Below are 16721 nucleotides of genomic sequence, written 5' to 3' on the forward strand. Positions count from 1 at the left end.
TCCCCCACCCCCATCCGCCCCCACCTGTTGTTAGTGTGATTTATGTTGTCTGTTTAAGGAACTGGACTCAAGCAGTGTGGTGGTGTTTGTATGGCCTTGATGAGGAATGCTCTGTGCTATGTGGGTCAAAGGGATAGGGCGGCTTTCTCCCCTTTCCTCCTCCTTCCTCCTCTCAGCATTCCAGGAGTGCTTCGCTAAATGAAGAACACTGGCCACCATGTAGCAACTCTGGTGCTTATTACTGGGGTTAAGCTCAGGAGGGAGAAATTGTGGATTCATAGATATTTTTAGAACGGACCACAGCATCTCATCGCAGTTGTGTCTTGTCGTTTTTTGTTTTTTTTAAACCAAACTACTTAAATTCATGTCCACGTGATGCATCAAACATGCTCATAACCCGGCATCCTCTACTTTTTTGTTTTTCTTCAGATGAGGAGCAGAACTTTGAGCGGGAGCGTGTAGAGCGAGAACTGGAGCGGTTGCGAGCCACAGCGGAGGAGCAGAGCCTCAGGGCGAAGCGACTTGAGGAGGCCCTGGAGGCAGCTCGAGGACGCGGTCGCCAGCTGGAGGAGGAGTTGAGGAGGAAGAGGGCTTATGTGGACAAGGTGGAGAGGCTTCAGAGTGCGCTGGCTCAGCTACAGTCCACCTGTGAGAAGAGGGAGAGCCTGGAGATGAAACTGAGGACGCGACTAGAGCAGGAGCTGAGGAGTCTGAGGGCGCAGCAGGTAAATTTGCAAAGTCAGAAAATGCAAAAAACCAGTTAGTATTTTGTCATACGATGTCTATTGTAATTCATGGGTTTCAGATTTCTGGACCTCATTATTTCATGGCGCTTCTTATCACCTAACCTTTTGACTGTTTCACCATCCCTTTCCACCTCAGAGGCAGTCCCAGCCGCCAGGAGTGACCATGAGCTCCCTCCAAGAGCGTCTGCATGAGCGGGAGGAGCGAATCCTGGCCCTTGAGGCCGACATGGTGCGCTGGGAGCAGAAGTACCTGGAGGAGAGCACCATGAGGCAGTTCGCCATGGAGGTGGCTGCCACCGCCGCTGCCCAGAGGTAAAGATGGGGCTTGGTTATTTGCTTGGACATTTGCATGCACACATGTTTATTCAGCACATATGAATTTAAGCTAAACTCCAATATCTTAACTTTTTCAGAGACACCACCATCATTAACCACTCGCCCTGCCACTCTTCTAACAACAGCTTCAACGAGGAGCTGCCAGTTGCTGACTACAGGAATCAAGAGATGGAAAACAGGTGCATACCTATGATTGAACTCTCTACAATCTACAAATCATGAGAGAATTTTTTATTTTTTTTTGGCATCAGTAGGTTATCTGCTTTCTGACTTGTGTTCTTATGTCTCTGTTTTGCATCAGGATCCGTGCTCTTTACGCTCAGATCTTAGAAAAAGATGCTGTGATCAAGATCCTCAACCAGCGGCTGCACCAGGACCAGGGGCGGAGGGACGAGCAAAGTCCCCGGACAAACCTCCTGAACGCAGCGGGGGCACCTCTCCGGCCCGCCTCCTCCACTCCCTCCATCAGCACCATCAAGAGCAACACAAAGAGCAGAGGTGTGGAGAAGAATGCTCCCTTATTTAAATTATTAATGTGAGGCGGTACTTAGGGAAAGCAGCCCGCTGTATGTCCTACATCCTCTAGTTTAAAGAGCTATAAAAAGTAGATTCTCTCTCAATAAACTATTTTACAACCAATAAGAGTTGAAACTGACATTTTTTTGTCTGTGATGTTTTCTTTTAGGTAAGAGTCTTTCAGATGATCAGACTTTGCCCAACCGTCAGTTCTCCGCTCAGTCCGAACCTGGGACGCTAGAGCGGCAGGTGGAGGGAACCAAAGCCAAAGAGGCTGCCAGCACAACTAAGCTCCACAGTGGTGAGTGAGCTATCAAATATGCATGAGTGTGTCTGTTTACGAGGGCCAATAATCCAATAATGCTCTCAGTATAAAACTTGAACGATAAACGATTTGCACACATGCAGTGCACAGCATTGGATAAAAAAGCCTGCACAGGCTCAGACTACACTACACAGAACACACACACACACACACACACACACACACACACACACACACACACACACACACACACACACACACACGTGCACTCACTGCATGTAAGTAGAGTTTTCTGTCTGCAAGAGAGGAGTTTTGGACCTGGACTTTATGGATGTGCACATTGATTAACTATGCTGCTACTTAACCAGCCAATCAGATACCATCTGTCCAGGTCATGGTTCATAATGTGGGCCTTGCGGAATGTGCATGGTTAGGAAATAATGTGGATCTGTTGACTGAGCACATTTACCAGAGGGGTCTGTTTGACTGTGGAAAATCTCCGTTAACCTTTACTCACAGATAGCTGAGCTGTATGACATTTTTCCACTGTTTTAGCCCTAAAACATTCATATAATTATTTATTCTCTCTCTCTTCTTTTCCCCAGACAAGGCAGCTCCTAAGAAGCTGCTATTAAACCCTTTCAGAGGCCTGGAAGAGTTGGAGTCGGAGGCTGTGGAAATCTTCATTTAAAGAACTGAGAAGTGGATTTTAAATGAGGAAAAAAAAAAAAAAACAATTCTGAGAATCTGTGAAGAGTGCAAGTATTTGAATAGCGAATGGAAAAAAATATTGGATGCAAGAATGTTGTGGAAAGAGGCCAAAGCACAGGAAAAAAAGGACTTTTCACATTTTAGAGACAGAGCTGTGCTCCGACTCACTTACTCTCACTAAGCTGGGCAGCTGCAGGCAGTCGGCCCGGCTGGGTGAGAAAAGATGAATCCTCCGAGGTACTTGGACAGTATTGTGGATTGTAATAGGGCAACATGTTCTAAGAGAGTGTATGCCAAAATATTTATATAAATATATATATAATTGCTGCTCCCCCTCTCATTTATCCCTCCCCTTTATCTCTTTCCCCAATCCAGTGAATTAAGAAGCTACATATTTATCTTATCTGGTTTCCACATTCCCCAAATATTAACTTAAGCCTCATGTCCTTCTAGATAAATATTCAATAAAAGGTTATCTATGTGACCCGCATTCCCCTCCTCTCCAGAAAATGTTAATTTGAATAACCTCATTCCCATAACATGGATGTTATCTGTTTGGAAGACTTCCCTTTGCTCAATAATTTAAGATGATAACACATGAAACACTGCTGATTTAAATGCTCTTGCTGTCCATATTCATTAAGCCCGAGTAGCTGGTTCTACAAAGGCTTAGAGTTGTGTGAACAGTCAGATGCATAATATATAAAAGACAAATTTGGTATGTTTTTTGCCAAACTGACACAGACCTGGTGTTGTTTGTAATTTTGGGAGGGTTGCATCATGGTGTTGATTTCATCATCTGTTTTTTTTATTTTTATTTCTTTTATTTTAATGAGTTTTTCCTTCTCAGAGTATGTTTGCATGTGTGATTACAGTATGTGTGTGTGTGTGTTTCCTGATGTGGTGATTCTGCTGGTTTGGTCACCATTGTGGGATAAAAGTTGAAAACTACACCGTGTTGGGTTTTTTTTGTTTACTGTGAGCTTTGAACTAACAAAACAGTTTAATTATTATTATTATAATTATTATTATTGTTATTATATATTTTATACAGATGTTTGTATTCTTATTTTAGATAGTGCTTTGAGCAGGACGCCAAAGAGTTTATGTTTGTATGTTTGTAAGTTATGTGCCGACAATCACGGTCATGTCAAAGCTGTACCCAAGCAACCAAGTGTTGACTTTAAACAGACATTTCTGTGAACTTCAAACAGTATGAAGGTTTTTACAGTTGAATTCATGCAACATTTCATAAAGCAATAAAATATTCTAATATACATTAACTGGCTCCCTGACTGTTGAATTGTTTAGTTTACACAGGATTTTACTTGTGAATATAAGCAGAAATAAGCTTGTGAGTGTTAGAAAAATTGTACTTTTTCTGGTAAATATTGTGAATCTTCTCTTCCCACTTCTGTTGTCGCTCAATCTCTTCATTCCTGTCCTCTCGCTCCGCCACAGAGAAGAGTGCTCTTCATTAATGAATACCAGAGCTGCATTCTTTTGGGTTCAACTTTCTCGGGTGGCCTGCTCTCTTGTTCTCCTCTTGCCATGAAGAGCATGCTTGACATAGATCACATTCTCATCGGGACACGTAACCCAATACATGACAAAGACAGGTTTCTCCCAGATTAGCCGCTAATGCCATTTGAAATTCCTGTGTTCTGCCATACACCTTTGTTAACGGGCCGCTTTTATTGCCACCAATTTGACTCCCGCCCAAGAGGTGTTTATGAACCATTTCAGGACATGCCATTGGATAGGAAGATGAGAGAATGGAGAGCTCACTTGTGTGGTATCTGTTTCAGGACAGAGCTCCCTGTCTCCTTCACACACGCACGCACGCACGCACGCACGCACGCACACACACACACATACACACACACACACTTATGCATGAACACACACTGTCACAAATATCGACTTGTACCAGTTTTGGGGCGGGCGTGCAACACTGACAAAGAGACTTCACAATGCAGCGGAACAATGAGGTTAATGACAATGACAAGAACAATGAATGTTATGGTGTCATCAGTGGCCACTCACATGGTTCACCAGTCATCCTACCACTGGAACACGTGTGTGAGAAGTGGCAGAGGTAGAGAGGCTTTCACACACGTTGTTAGGTAAAGGGGTGTGGGGTGTGGGGGGGTTGAGTTTGTGTGAGTTTAGTTTGTTGAAATTAAAATCTGTAAGTGACCAACAATGAGCAGGACTTGATTTTTTTCACAAATGTTGTTAAAGACAAATCGAAAAAGAGCTTATTTTTCATATGCAAGTGTTCTGAAGGCTCCGTGGTTTAATGTATTTTCTTTTTTTTTTTTAAGGCTATCCGTTAACTCATAGTTTCAACAAACTATTAAAGATCAGTTTTCTGTGCCAGTTCTGAAACATTTGTCATCACTCTTCTAGAAAAACCGAGCAGGCAAAGTCAGACTGTATCCTGCTGTAGTTTGATTTGATAATTGGATGGGGACTGTGTTTAAACACCTCAGCATGCCTGGACTTGGGCAGAGAGGATATGAGCTGGTGAGATAGTACGGATGCTTTTTGACAGAGAGGCTTGTATGGGAAAACACAGAGCAGGATCCAGTGGCATGCGATGCCATCAATCTTATTTATGAACTTAAAGCTCTTATCTGGTGAGCTGACTGACAACATTGTGAAGACTCGCCAACATTCCTCTGTGAATGTGAAAGGCAGCTGACAAGTTTTGACTGCATCTCTCTCTCTCTCTCTCTCTCTCTCTCTCTCTCTCTTTTCCCAGAATTTATATGATGAAGGAGGAGAGAATGTAAACAGGAGTCAGAGGTCGAATTCCTTTGTGCTCAAACATCCAAGAAAACAACATTTTCTACACTTTCTGGATCAGTTTTCCCTCCTTTCTCCGGCTCAGTCACATGGGAACTTCATACTGAACTGCAGTCACCATGAAAGGAATGGGTCTGTTGTTGTGTAAACACACAGTTCTCACAGTGTGTGTTTGTGTGCACTGCTGGGGTTCTTTTGGCCTCATCCTGATGTTTATAGTTTAACAGCACATTCCTAATAGGTTTTAGTCATTGATGTTTCAGCACGTTCAGCAAATATACATGATGGTGAGTGATGATATCAAAGTAGTAAAGTGGCGGTTTCTGGCATGTAGATCTGTCCCCACTTCACATTGGTATGGTAATTAATATGGTCTTATTCTATTTATGAGGCCAAATAAACTCAATAAGGAAATAAATCTGATAATAAATAGTAGCAATTGTACACATATCCCAAGCACGTACACACATATAAAAACAAACAGAAGGATACAAATGAATTCTGTGGCAGTGTGATGAGAGATTGATTGACAGGCCTCCTCGGGGGAGATACATGCAGCACAGATTAATGGACATATGGAATAACTTGTCATATACTAGGCAAACAAAACACCCAGCACAAACGTAAATCCACAAAGTCCTATCATTTCTTCCTCTTGTCATAAAAACCTTGCATGTTTTGGGGTGACACAGAAGTTTAACTTCTATAACGTGTCACCACTGTGTAACCTGCTGCAGAGACGGCAGTTGTGAGCAGCATTCCTTTTTATTCAGGGGCCATATGTTTAAAACCACATGGATGACCATGACCCCCCTGACAGAAAAACTTGGGCAGGTTCTCCAAGATGCTTTGAACAACCTATCTGAAAAGTACCCTGAAAAACTGTACACTAAACTTTTGAAGTTCAATGGGGACACCTGCTGGAAACTTCCTAGACGTGCACAGCGCTACACATGAACACTTGGCCATTAGTTGAATCTTAAATGGGACTAAAGTGTTTTCATTTAAATTTTCTGGTCAGCAGCTGCCACAGATTTCACATTATGAGTCGTTTTCTGTAAATGGAAAAGACATTAAAAGCCACGAGTGTAGGTTACTAATAAGTAAAATACAAATCCCTCCATGTGGAAATTTTGTGTGGAATTCTCATTTTTCTAATATTCAATGACAAAAAACAAAAAAACAAACAAACAAAAAAACCTCTTACATCTCAGGATTTGTAGATGTCAGCAACAAATGTGGTTTTGTTCAAAGGTGGAGGACACAATAAGAAAATGTATTTTATGAAAGCAAATTTACATTGATATTCTGGAGAAAATTTGAGGAATATTTTACCAATCAAACAAACAAAATTATTTCGTGAGCTAACGACACCATTATGGAAACAACAACCAACCTATTAGTCTTATTAAGTACATTTCATATTGTCAATTGTGTATTAAAAAAAAAAAAAATCTAACCCATCTACAGTATGCCTAATTACTAATTCTAAAATTATAACGAGTCTGTTAAACAGGAGTTCGAGATTTAATGTACAATAACTTTTTTAAAATTACATTTATTTATTTATTTTGTTTATATCTGTCTTAATGATAGATAGATTGAGAATAACCGAGTAACATACACCAACCGGTGTAGGCCTTGTAACAAAACGCGCGAACTCGTCCACACAGCCACGCCCATTCGACCGCCACGGCTGCCGTAGCAACAACGACGGGCTGAAATAGCCTGGTGCTGTGGCTGAGGTTGGAAAGCAGCTGGTCCCGTCCATATTCCGATCTTAATAAACATTTATAACGCGGTCCGACCACTTAAAGAGCTGGAGGGACAAAACTTAAATCCGGGATGTGCTCCGTTGTCGGATGTGAGTCGTCGCGTCGCAGTGCGCAACGGTTCAAGTTACCGGAGGATCCAGAGAAGAGACTGGAGTGGGTTCAGTTTCTCGCCACAGCCAATAAGCAGCGTTTCAAAGAATCGTCCTGGACTGACATCACTATTTGTAGTGAACATTTTAAAGATGACTGTTTTGTGTATCTGGCTCCCACTGGCTCGGTCCAGCTAACACCTAGTGCTGTCCCATCACTGTGTCTCCAGCCGGAGTCAGACGAGCCTGAGCTAAATGTTGGGAGCCCAAAATGTGTGGTGAGTCTGTTGTGATGGCTCCAACTCTGAAACGGATACAATAGTTTTCCCTTCACACTTATACAACATATCACAGCATAGTACTACATAGCACTGACACATACTACATACAGGACAGAGTTCATTCAGTTTGAGTCAAAACTGTTTTTATTTTTTTCAGCTGTAGTTAGTTGTTAATTAAATACAGACATACATGAAATTAAAACATGAGTATTAAGATTGCTACGTTTGGTAAACGTACAATAATTTAGCTTTCTCCCATATCTATATGTAAGTAGTTAGGTGTTAGGTGCGGGTCAAAAGAAGTTCTTAATTTTTCCTCTAAAATTCGAAAATAAATAAGAGAAATGTGCAAGTATTAGCCGTGTTTATTGTGAGTGTTTCCATACTGTAAGTCTTTATATTCTTATTACCTAAACACTTCAGACACATTAGTAATAACGTTAAGTGTTACAGTTGGTATCAAACGTACAACAGGAAGCCCTGAATCACACTAATAAGCATGTTACAAACCTATTAATAGAACATATGCTCAATATGAAAGAGGAACAGGGCTACATTTTTTCATAAGCAAATTTACACATTAATGGGGCCATTAACCAATCAGTTGGGAAGTATGCACACTGTGCGGTCGGTGCTCACATAAAGCTTCCATATATTTCTATGAAAATAAATGGTACTGTAACTGTTTTACTGTTGTTCACCTGTGACCTTGTACTTTTGTTACTTTGTGTAGGAGCTTGTAGAAACCCAAGAAGTTGCTTCTCAGTGTTATCAGCTTAAAACAGGTGATAATCCAACTTTCTTTTCTGAATCAGGACTGGCTTCAACTGGTTAAAAAAATATGTGTTATTTCAGATGAAATACAGTGAATCATTTTCTGATATGTTCTTTGTATTTAATTTGCAGCTGCTCAAGCAGGCCCTGTCCCTAGAGGTGTTTCATGTTCAACTGATATTACAGATACCTTTCTTCAGATGCAACCAAAAAATGTGAATATTGATATGATCAGAGAAAAGTAAGTTTTCTTTCATTTGTGCTTAACATTTTTGCTTTCTTTGCCTACTATTTACATCAATTTGGTGATTTAATTAAAAATAAATGACTTTTCAGAGCTGCACTTCCTCAGACGAAGGGGAAGTATGTTGTAAATGAAAAAGGCCTGCTCCAGCTGTTGAGCACCAAGTGCCCTTTGTGTGGTTCTAAAGTAAAGGTGAAGAAAATTATCCATGGCATACTCATCGTCTTGAACCAACAGTGCCTTCAGTGTGAGTACAGAAACCAGTGGAAAAGCCAGGTCAATGCCAGTGTCCCATCAGCTGAAGATCAACACCTGACAGGAGGCACGGAAGTAACTCCAGAGGTAGGACATCAGTAGTCAGATATACTGCACCATATCCAAACACACTGCTTTAGAGGTTGATTTACTTGTTGATAGCACTGTGCATCCAAGCTTTTTTTTTCATTCAGTTGGATTTTTTTGGATTTTATAAACTGTTATATTTTTTTCCCCCATACCCATTCTGTGTAATTGTATCACAGGCAGCGGCAACAGATGACTCGGGTGTCCCTGAGATTGTCGCTGTTATTGATGAGGAGAGTGATCCCATGAATGAAACAGAGGAATCAAGTGATCAGGGGGACATGGATTCAGATGATGATTGGAAGCCAGTGAGGGATTTGTTGCCGTCTAAAGTGCTTCATAATGAATCTGATGAGGAAACAGAAGATGACGAAGTAGAGGAAAATGACATTTATCCTCCACTTGCCCCCAAACACAGTCAGCTCTGCACAGAGTGTGGGAGGTTTTACAGTAAACGGTGGCCTCACACATGTGAGCACAAAGTAAAGCCCTATTCCTGCAATATCTGTGGCAAGAGATGTGTTAGTGAGGTTGCTCTAAATTCCCACAGCAGAGTCCACAATGAAAACTATGAACATCCTTGCAAATACTGCAACATTACATTCAAAACAAAGGTGGATAAAATCACTCATGAGCAGATCCACCTAACTCAAGGAAAGCCCTATAAATGTCCTGACTGCTCAGAGACATTTGCCACAAATAAGGAACGCAGAACCCACCTGGAGGATCACAGAGGCCCCAAGCAGTTAAAATGTCACATCTGTGGGATTGAATTCCTCTGGCCACTTTCTCTTCAGAGACACTTAGCTGTGCACACAGGTGTGAAGCCGTACAAGTGTTCGGTGTGCCAGCGTGGCTTCAACCAGGCGGGTCACCTCAAATCTCACATGCGTCTGCACACAGGGGAGAGGCCTTTCAAGTGTCAGCACTGTGACAAACGCTTCAATCACAATGTGAGCTTGAAGAGTCATGTCCAGCGTTACCACGCATCTGGGTGTGAACAGAAGAGAGAAAAGATAAATGAAAGGGCAAGTGACACTGGTGATGCTCAGGGTGATGGGAACAAACAAAGTGTTGACTCAGAGCTTGACAATGTAGAGGAAGAACAGGATGCAGAAGAGGAGGAGAAGGAGAGAAAATATAGAACTAAAAAGAATAGGAGAAGCACAGGCAGACCCATTGGAAGGCCTAAGAGCTATGCAGCAGACAACCTGGTTCTGGCAATTCAACTGGAAGGTCCGGATTCAAACACTAAGACTCGTAAACTGCAGGCGAAGAAGTTAAAGAGAGCACAATACAGTGAAGAAGAAAGTGAGGATGAGCCGACCGACAGCGACATGACCATCTTTGATTCAACGGAGGAGGAAGGGGAGGAAAGCAAAAATGTGCTAAAGAACACAGCAAAATCAAGGGGAAGACCAAAACATTCTGACAGTGACTCGGATTTTAACCCAAAAGACTCAAAGAAAAAGAGGCACAGCAGCCAGAACAGTGGTAAGAGCTCAGGGAAGCGCAGGCGGAGACCAAGAAAAAATCTAGTGGTGTGAAGATTCTTAAAATGAACAGTCTAGTAATTAATTGGGTTTCTAGAGTGTGCGTTCAACTAGACTTCCTAGAAAATGACATACCATGACAGATAGAACATGTTCACTTAGGCCAGGGTCTTCATTAAATGTCATTGCCTTTTACTGTTTAGTAAAGATCAGAAGCTGATGCTTTGATTTCAAAATGCTTTGGAATCTTGTTCACTTTTGTGTGCACCATGGGATCAGACTGGATAAAAGTAAACAGGACTGATGTGAAGTGCCTGTGTTCCTTTCTGCTGTGAATTTCCAGTGCTTTATCCTTCATAATACCGGTTGGCTGATGCGTAAACTGACTGAAAGATGGTCACGTGCTGCTAGCTGGAGAGGTAAATGTAGTTCCTCTGTACATCTAAAAGGTCGTCTTTTGGGACGATAAGTGTGTGAGCAATTTATCTTCAGAAGGGTTGGGTGTGGGTTTTAACATTTTTTTTGTGGCAGCAAGGCTGTAAAATGTTTCAGCTACTTTTGTAGTTACAAGCAGTTACATAAATAGCCACAAAGCCATGCAGCTGTTAGAATAATATAATACATTACTTAATTGGTAATTATATAGCCCAAAGCTTAAAAGGGGTGGTTGGTGCATTTTCTGTGTTGGGGTATGCGTGGCATTTTTGCCATATGCTTTTCGTTTAATTTACTCACGCTTCAAGGTATCTGTCTCTGAGATTTCTGTCCAATACGACAGATGCGAATTGAATTTAGTTTGTGGTGTTCACACACTTGTCCAAATAAGTTATGTTAAGAGTAACATAAATTTCCAGCCACAGTGCCTCTCTACCCTGGATCCACAGTTTTTATGTTGCATGTCAAGTTCTAAGCATCCTCACTTTGCTTTTAGTGCCTAAAACTTCTGCACTGTGATATATTGTTGTTAGATAGACACAGGGAAGTAGCTGTGTTAAGTTATTAGGTATTTATTATTTTATCCATTAACGTAGTGACACACTAACAAAAAGGGAGTATATCAGCATGACAGATATTTATTTTTCAGGGTATTTTGCAGGGTACCTGCACATGTGGGATAGAGCCATATAAATATAAATATGATGCATATAATGGATGTTCCATGTGGAAAAGAGGATGGTAAAGCACTAATAAAAAAAAACATCAGAACTTTGGCAGAAAAAGTGGAATTCAGACAGAAAAGGCGGAACATACTATAGACTAGTATCCTTAAAAGACAGAAGAAGTAGAGGAGAGGAGGTGGTTTTATTTAGATTAAGGTTTGATCAAAAGGGGTTTAAATAAGATACTGTTTCTATTGGGGAAAGTAAATTCACAAGTATGTGAACATTGTAGTATCACTGAAAATGCTGAATATGTAATAATGCCCCGTGTCGAATACAGTGTAACGAAGAAAGGTTGAGAGGTTCTGAAGAATAGGACTTGGAAGGGATATAATTCTTGGTTAACACCGGACTATATAAAAGAATACACTTTTTTCATTTCATTATTGTAGTACAAAATAGATCCTGTTCTACATACTCCCGTGCGGTGGGTTGCGCTATGTACCTAAAATTAAAAACGCGAAGAAGAGGAAGAAGCAGCAGCAGCAGCACTAGTAGTAGTAGAGGAAGAACACCAACAACAACAAACCACGCGAACCTCGCCATGTAACCCCGTGGACAACCACTACCCGCCATCGTCGTAGCAGAAATGGCTCCTGACTCTTGATACTAGGAAGGGGTACACATACTCCAGTCCCCGTAAACGTCGACAGTAACGCGGTCTGACCACCTAAAGTGCAGGAGGGATGTGCTCCGTCGTCGGATGTGATTCGTCGCGTCGCAGTGCGCAACGATTCAAGTTACCTGAGGACCCAGAGAGGAGACTGGAGTGGGTTCAGTTTCTCTTCGAAGTCAATGGACAACGACTTAAAGAATCGTGCTGGACTGATATCACCATTTGTAGTGAACACTTCACAGGTGACTGTTTTAGAAACCTGGGCGCGACTGGCACGGCCCAGCTGAAGCACGGTGTTGTCCCATCACTGTGTATCAAGTCTGAGCCAGACGAACTTGAGTCGGATCCGGAGAGCCCAAAATATGAGGTGAGTCTTCTTTTACCGGTGAAACCTGCAGCACTGTGTCCACAGAAAGACGCGCTTCGCATCCCTTCAGACCTGCTACAAACTCGTGCGGTTGACAGTATATTTGCTTAATGGTTTGTTTGTTTTTCTGAATAAATCGGAGTTCATTCTCACTAGAGTGTAACACTCAAATGTGCTTTCACTTGATGTTATTTGCTGACAAATGGCGCAACTATTAGTAATTAAGCCAGAGACACAGCAGTTATATAATTGTCAAGTCGATTTAATGTTTTTCAGTTTTGCAAGTAGACTTGTTGAATGGTTAGATATTTATAAGATTATCTATTAAAGTAATAACACACTGACAAACCAGGGTTATATCAGTATGATAATTTAATTGGCAATTTATGTTTAATTTATTTTTCAAGAGTTTTGCCCCCCCCCTTTCCAGTATTAAAGAGAGAAATAAAAAATCGCAGGTATCTCAGGTGTATAGATATTTTCATACTTCCATATCACTAATTTATCCAACCAGAAACACCCATGTAGACTGACATGCTGATGTTACTTTGTCTAGGAGCCTGTGGGAACCCCACAAGTTGATTCTCATTGTGAACAACTTAAAGCATGTGATAGTCCATCTTCCTATTCTGAAGGATCAGGACTGGCATCAGTGGGTAAGAAACCTTAAATTGTGATGTGTTGAAAAATGAATTGGGAATGTGCTCAATATTTTCATGCGAGTTATAAATGTTAAATATAATTTTCAGCTGTCCCAGTAAGTCCAGTGCCGAGCGATACTTCAGATGTTTTCATGTCTGATCATGGTCACATTCTGCAAAAGATTGTGAATATTGATATGATCAGAGAAAAGTAAGTAAGACTAACTCATACTTATATTTTGATTACACCATGTTAGCTTTTTAAACCTGGATCTCAAATAATTTCAATTATATTTCGTTTTCAGAGCTGCACTTCTTCAGATGAAGGGGAAGTATGTTGTGAATGAAAAACGCTTGCTCCAGCTGTTGAGCACCAAGTGCCCTTTGTGTGGTTCTAAAGTAAAGGTGCAGAAAATTATCCATGGCATACTCATCGTCTTGAACCAACAGTGCCTTCAGTGTGAGTACAGAAACCAGTGGAAAAGCCAGGTCAATGCCACTGTCCCACCAGCTGTATATCAAGACCCGACAGGAGGCACAGAAGTAACTCCGGAGGTAGGACATCAGTAGTCAGATATACTGCACCATATCCAAACACACTGCTTTAGAGACTCATTTACTTTTTGTGGTACTGTGCATCCAAGAAAGCTTTAAAATGAAAGATATACAAAATCTACAATTTCCAATATTTTGTCTGTATATTCATTTAAAACATTTTTTTGAATTCTAAATATACTTGCAGTTATTTTCCATGCTGGTTGTTATAGAATAAATAGTTAAATGTCTGCACCCATTGCACCTCCTTGTTTGTTTGGCTGTGATATTCAAAACACCAACTGTGCTCTACAGATCTTAAAAAGGTTCAATTTTACCCATACCTATTCTTGCCACTGTTTTCCTCACAGACAGCGTCTGAGGAGAGTGATCCCATGAATGAAACAGAGGAATCAAGTGATCAGGGGGACATGGATTCAGATGACGATTGGAAGCCAGTGAGGGATTTGTTGCCAAGTGGAGTGCTACATAATGAATCTGATGAGGAAACTGACGATGAAGATGATGAAGTAGATGAAAATGACATTTATCCTCCACTCGCCCCCAAACACAGTCAGCTCTGCACAGAGTGTGGGAGGTTTTACAGTAAACGGTGGCCTCACACATGTGAGCACAAAGTAAAGCCCTATTCCTGCAATATCTGTGGCAAGAGATGTGTTAGTGAGGTTGCTCTAAATTCCCACAGCAGAGTCCACAATGAAAACTATGAGCATCCTTGCAAATACTGCAACATTACATTCAAAACAAAGGTGGATAAAATCACTCACCAGCAGATCCACCTAACTCAAGGAAAGCCCTATAAATGTCCTGACTGCTCAGAGACATTTGCCACAAATAAGGAACGCAGAACCCACCTGGAGGATCACAGAGGCCCCCAGGAATTAAAATGTCACATCTGTGGGATTGAATTCAACCGTTTACTTTCTATTCGGAGACACTTAATTGTCCACACAGGACTGAAGCCGTACAAGTGTTCGGTGTGCCAGCGTGGCTTCAACCAGGCGGGTCACCTCAAATCTCACATGCGTCTGCACACAGGGGAGAGGCCTTTCAAGTGTCAGCACTGTGACAAACGCTTCAATCACAACGTGAGCTTGAAGAGTCATGTCCAGCGTTACCACGCATCTGGGTGTGAACAGAAGAAGGGTAAAATAAACAAAACTGTAAGTGACACTGGTGATGCTCAAGGGGATGGGAACAAGAGAGGTGCGGACTCGGAACTCGACAATGTAGAGGGAGAAGAGGATGCAGAAGAGGAGGTGCCTAGACCTAAAAGGAATAGGAGAAGCACAGGTAGGCCCATAGGAAGGCCTAAGAGAAATGCAGCAGGCAACTTTGTTCTGGCAGGAGAAATGCAAGACCCGGGTTCAAACACTAAGACTAGAAAATCAAAGCAACAGAGGTTAAGGAGAACACAATGCAATGATGAAGAAAGTGAGGACGATCCGTCCGAAAGCGACATGTCCTTTGACTCAAAAGAAGAGGAAGAGGAGAAGACTGAGAAAGTAACAAACAACAAAAGCAAATCAAGAAAAAAGCCAAACAATTCTGACAGTGATATCGATTTTGACGCTGAACACGCAAAGAGAAAGAGGTACAGCAGCCGGAACAGTGGCAAAAGCACAAGGAAGCGCAGGGGAAGACCAAGAAAAGTAGTTGAAGACACTTAGAGAGACATTGGGCATTTGTGAAGAGGAATACAGTTGAGTGACATACACACCTTTTTACCATGATAAACTGGAACCATTAAGTATTATGAGAAACTAAACATGTTCCGTAGGGCTTGGGTCTCTTAAAATTCCTTTGCTTTTGCACTGTTAAGAGATATCATCATTTTACTTTACTTTTGTATCCCGTCAACTGATCAGACTGGGTACAAGTAGATTAAACTAGGCAGATTTGAACTGCCGTTGTTCTTTTGTGTTGTATATTTTCTATTCTTTTACTTCCATAATACGGGCACACACTGTATATGAATGTGTTAATTTTTGGAAGGAGCCACATCTCCTAGCGCCAAGAGTTCACTTGTACTGTACGCCTACAGTACCCTTCAGTATCTTTGTCTTCTGTGAAGGTACAATATGTGCAATTTTCAGAAGGATTGGTGTATATTTTAACAATTTTGGGGAAACGGGTGCTGAATGTTACAACTGTTTTTGTAGTTCAGAGACAACAAGTTAACTGCAGTAACACTACAGCCAATACAGCGCTTTGAATGGAATGACGTGGTCCCCACTGTCAGTTTCTACATTATTCTGAATAGTTTAAAGGTGGATAATTTGAATTCACACAACTAATTCCTTTTGTACGCAAATACTTATTCCTTATTCCATAATGTGAAACATAAGGTGTCCAATATGATGTTCGACTTCCACAATAAACTTTTGAAAACTGAAGTGAATTTTGAATATTACCATATCCTAGACAAATGGCAACAGCCAGGCTATACAGTTAGTTTGGATTTTGTTTGTCCATGTTTCTTGATATCTCAGATTTCCATCTCAATATGAGTGAAAGGAAAGCTAGATTGATTTTCATTCAAATCCACTTTATTGAGATGGATGTTAAAGGATGTGTTCACCTTTTTCCAAGGCTGGTTGTAAACAATCAGGTGCTGAAACAGTTTCTGCTTGCTGTAGTCATTCCTCCTGTTCACACTAGCCACTAAGAAATCCCTTCCCATTGTGATTCCAGTGTAAGTAATAGGGGCCATCTCCCTCCTGTGCAAAAAAATTATTTAAACCAACTGTTACTTATTCAGTTAATTTGAGCAACCCAGGGTGCAGGATCCTCCTATTAGTTTCAGATTAACTTTTTAATACATTTTTTAATGGAAGGAGGACTGTGGATTGTCCCCTGTCACGTGCATTGAAAGCATTAGGGAGGAGTCTTTTAGTGGACAAAAAACGAAACCTGTTTAAATGTTCATATGGGATCTTCCCTATTGTTTTAGGGCAGACTTTAGAAACTGAACCTATCGTTTAGTGTGTGTAAAGGTG

At 41.2% G+C, this 16721-nt stretch overlaps 2 protein-coding genes and 1 pseudogene across 5 annotated transcripts in view; all 3 read left to right on the plus strand.

Annotated features, from left to right (window-relative positions):
* Positions 1–3857, plus strand: part of amotl2b (angiomotin like 2b) — an 8236-nt gene extending 4379 nt beyond the window's left edge. The window contains exons 6-11 of one of the 2 annotated variants that reach the window (XM_023405482.2): positions 430–725; positions 883–1058; positions 1208–1261; positions 1384–1580; positions 1768–1899; positions 2469–3857. In XM_023405482.2, the coding sequence (XP_023261250.1) occupies positions 430–725; positions 883–1058; positions 1208–1261; positions 1384–1580; positions 1768–1899; positions 2469–2554 (941 nt within the window). In that variant the 3' untranslated portion in view covers positions 2555–3857. Of the gene's footprint in view, positions 1–429; positions 726–882; positions 1059–1159; positions 1262–1383; positions 1581–1767; positions 1900–2468 lie in introns of both variants that reach the window. The other variant, XM_023405481.2, reaches the window with a different exon arrangement.
* Positions 3858–7085: 3228 nt separating this feature from the next.
* On the plus strand, positions 7086–10693 carry LOC111654406 (uncharacterized). Of its 2 annotated transcripts, XM_023405393.2 has the most exons (5): positions 7086–7527; positions 8264–8315; positions 8437–8545; positions 8641–8890; positions 9070–10693. In XM_023405393.2, the coding sequence occupies exons 1-5, from the start codon at positions 7231–7233 to the stop codon at positions 10435–10437; spliced, it is 2076 nt and encodes a 691-aa protein (XP_023261161.1). In that variant the 5' UTR covers positions 7086–7230; the 3' UTR covers positions 10438–10693. The 2 variants fall into 2 exon arrangements, with proteins under 2 accessions (XP_023261161.1, XP_087029860.1); XM_087173734.1 differs by lacking the exon at positions 8264–8315 and having other exon boundaries at positions 7394–7527.
* Positions 10694–11382: 689 nt separating this feature from the next.
* On the plus strand, positions 11383–16118 carry LOC111654410 (uncharacterized; annotated as a pseudogene). Its single transcript, XR_015437197.1, has 5 exons — positions 11383–12526; positions 13083–13182; positions 13276–13378; positions 13473–13722; positions 14073–16118. The product of XR_015437197.1 is annotated as an uncharacterized LOC111654410 (transcript).
* The last annotated feature ends 603 nt before the right edge of the window (positions 16119–16721 follow it).

This window comes from Seriola lalandi, unplaced genomic scaffold (assembly GCF_002814215.2).
Source record: "Seriola lalandi dorsalis isolate HSWRI2012SDOR001 ecotype SW California unplaced genomic scaffold, Sedor1 jcf7180002054277, whole genome shotgun sequence".
In the NCBI taxonomy this organism is placed as follows: Eukaryota; Metazoa; Chordata; class Actinopteri; order Carangiformes; family Carangidae; genus Seriola; species Seriola lalandi.

What these genes read in the sequence shown, in the direction of transcription:
- LOC111654406 (XM_023405393.2), top strand. Translation starts at nt 7,231, where the DNA reads ATGTGCTCCGTTGTCGGATGTGAGTCGTCGCGTCGCAGTGCGCAACGG. An exon ending in GTGTTATCAGCTTAAAACAG is followed by an intron (nt 8,316 to 8,436) that starts GTGATAATCCAA and finishes TTTAATTTGCAG; the next exon opens with CTGCTCAAGCAGGCCCTGTC. An exon ending in GCACGGAAGTAACTCCAGAG is followed by an intron (nt 8,891 to 9,069) that starts GTAGGACATCAG and finishes ATTGTATCACAG; the next exon opens with GCAGCGGCAACAGATGACTC.